This window comes from Myotis davidii, unplaced genomic scaffold (assembly GCF_000327345.1).
Source record: "Myotis davidii unplaced genomic scaffold, ASM32734v1 scaffold1040, whole genome shotgun sequence".
Taxonomy (NCBI): domain Eukaryota; kingdom Metazoa; phylum Chordata; class Mammalia; order Chiroptera; family Vespertilionidae; genus Myotis; species Myotis davidii.
In genome coordinates this window covers 21,791-23,824 of record NW_006292683.1, presented here as the reverse complement: position 1 = coordinate 23,824, position 2,034 = coordinate 21,791, and the positions used below count along the sequence as shown (strand labels likewise).

General features: G+C 37.8%; 1 protein-coding gene across 1 annotated transcript in view; it reads right to left on the bottom strand.

Annotated features, from left to right (window-relative positions):
• The window catches only part of LOC102765134 (cytochrome P450 4V2), a 37,193-nt gene that overhangs the window by 30,673 nt on the left and 4,486 nt on the right, over nt 1–2,034 (bottom strand). The window contains exons 2-3 of the mRNA XM_015565538.1: nt 1,570–1,682; nt 98–183 (exon numbers count right to left, since the gene is read on the bottom strand). Coding sequence (XP_015421024.1) covers nt 98–183; nt 1,570–1,682 — 199 coding nt within the window. The remainder of the gene's footprint in view (nt 1–97; nt 184–1,569; nt 1,683–2,034) is intronic.

Below are 2,034 nucleotides of genomic sequence, written 5' to 3'. Positions count from 1 at the left end.
TACTATTTGACAGCACATTCTTGCTACAGGAAAACTACCCCGTGTCAATGCCTGACATGTTACGCACAGACAGCTTTACCGATTTACACTGACTTACCTGGTAAGAAGTCCTAGGCCAAGCCATGGTTTTAAGAACCTGTATAGATGAGACTTGTCAATTTGTTTTGAGCTAGTTAAAATTACCTTAGAAAGAGAGAAAAGAAAAATGAGAGATAGAGATATGAACGCAACCTTAATTATAAGAATACGGGGCTAGAACACAACTACTTTCCAAAGTAACATTTCATAACAATTACTTCTTGGTGGTTCATTTTCATTACTATGACAAAAAGAAATTCAAATAGAGTTTGGAGCATACCACTGTCACTCACTCTTAGGGACTAACTGGAGTTGACTGAAAGGAAAATGCCCCAGATAATTCCCTGAGTCCTGCCATGAATTAGGAGCCAAGTGGAGTTGTTTATTCTGAGGGTAGGAGTGAGGGGAGAGAGGTGGGTGAAGCAAAGGATGAGCATATTTAGGGAGATGGAAATCACAAGTTCATTATCAGGTATATTGAATTGGAGGCATTCAAGTTGCCACAGTCTGAAAGCAGGTATGAAGCTCAGGATTGAGGCTTATACTAGGTACACATTTGAATGTCTCCAGGATATTAGTAGCATCGGGAACCATGGGTATAATTAGGTGCCTGGAGCCAAAGTAAAACAGAAGGGATGAGCATATGCACAAAATGCTTCTCAGGATCTTACTGCAGTTCCCTACTTTGGACAGGTCTCTGTCCACATGTACTAAGCCCACTTACACTAGGCCAGCAATGGCTGACATCCCACATGTGGCCCTCTCGCTATCTCCTCTGGACCAGTACATTGGGCAGAGTGGTACCAGAGACACTCTGACAGTTTTACCACAATGAGTAAGAAAGATGTATCCAAACCCAGTAACCCTAGGAAATTCTGCTGTTAATTTTGAAGGTATTTGTATCTTATATTTACACCCTAACCCAAAGCCTTTGTCATCAAACCATCAGATAATACCCACAATGTCATGATAATAAGTAAAAAAAAGATAAATAATTTTTAGGAGTAATTTCAATAGCGTGAATTAACAACATCTTCCCCATCAATATCAGATTAGTGTTCTCTTTTAAAAAATTAACTTGAAATAATAAAAGTAGAATGGATACTGTGAGCATCTTAAGGGAAACACTTATATTTTATTAGTCTTATATTTGTATAATCTTAAAACAGTGCCTTGGCAGATGATATGAGCTCACCTTGTAGAAGAATTTATTTATGCTTCTGTTCAACTGAATATTTTCCAAAAAAGGAGGACAAATGTATTACTTGATACCAAGTGTGTATAGATATGTAGAAGCTGCTACTCTTCCCAGATCTTAGACTATATCTGGAAAGCATTAAACGGCACCTTCACAGCCTTAGATATTTAATGGAATCCTCATTGTATTGAATTCAATTAAATATAAGGACATATATTTGCTGTTTATTCTGATGAGATTCTCACACCATCAAATATACAGTGAAACATTGACCACAGTCACCATCAACTCACCTCTATAGTTTCGGCTTTATACATGAGTATTACTGGTACTGTGCCAAGCCAGAGTGTTATCATTGGTACATGTCTGTTCTCTTCAGTGTAATTCATCAGCTGCTGGAAAAACTCTTTAAAATATTTAATTTTAAGTAAGTTCCTTACTGTGTCTTTTTGGGTTTTTTACTCTTTTTTTCTTTGGGCTATTCACACAATGTCTCCCATATCTTTCACATCTTGAAGCTAAACCACACAGTTGTCATTACTAAATTATTAATGAATGAATTATGAGGCTAACTTAATTATGAATGATATATATTCAACAACCTGGTTAACTGAGAAATGCCAAGCACTGTGGATGTTTGTGGTGACCTTATGACATGCCTTCCCCAAGAACACCGAGGTTGTTCAGTTTCTCCTGACCTGCACAGGCTACTCTTCTATAGAAAGGGATACCTGTCCCAACTCTGCAGCCCAGGAAGA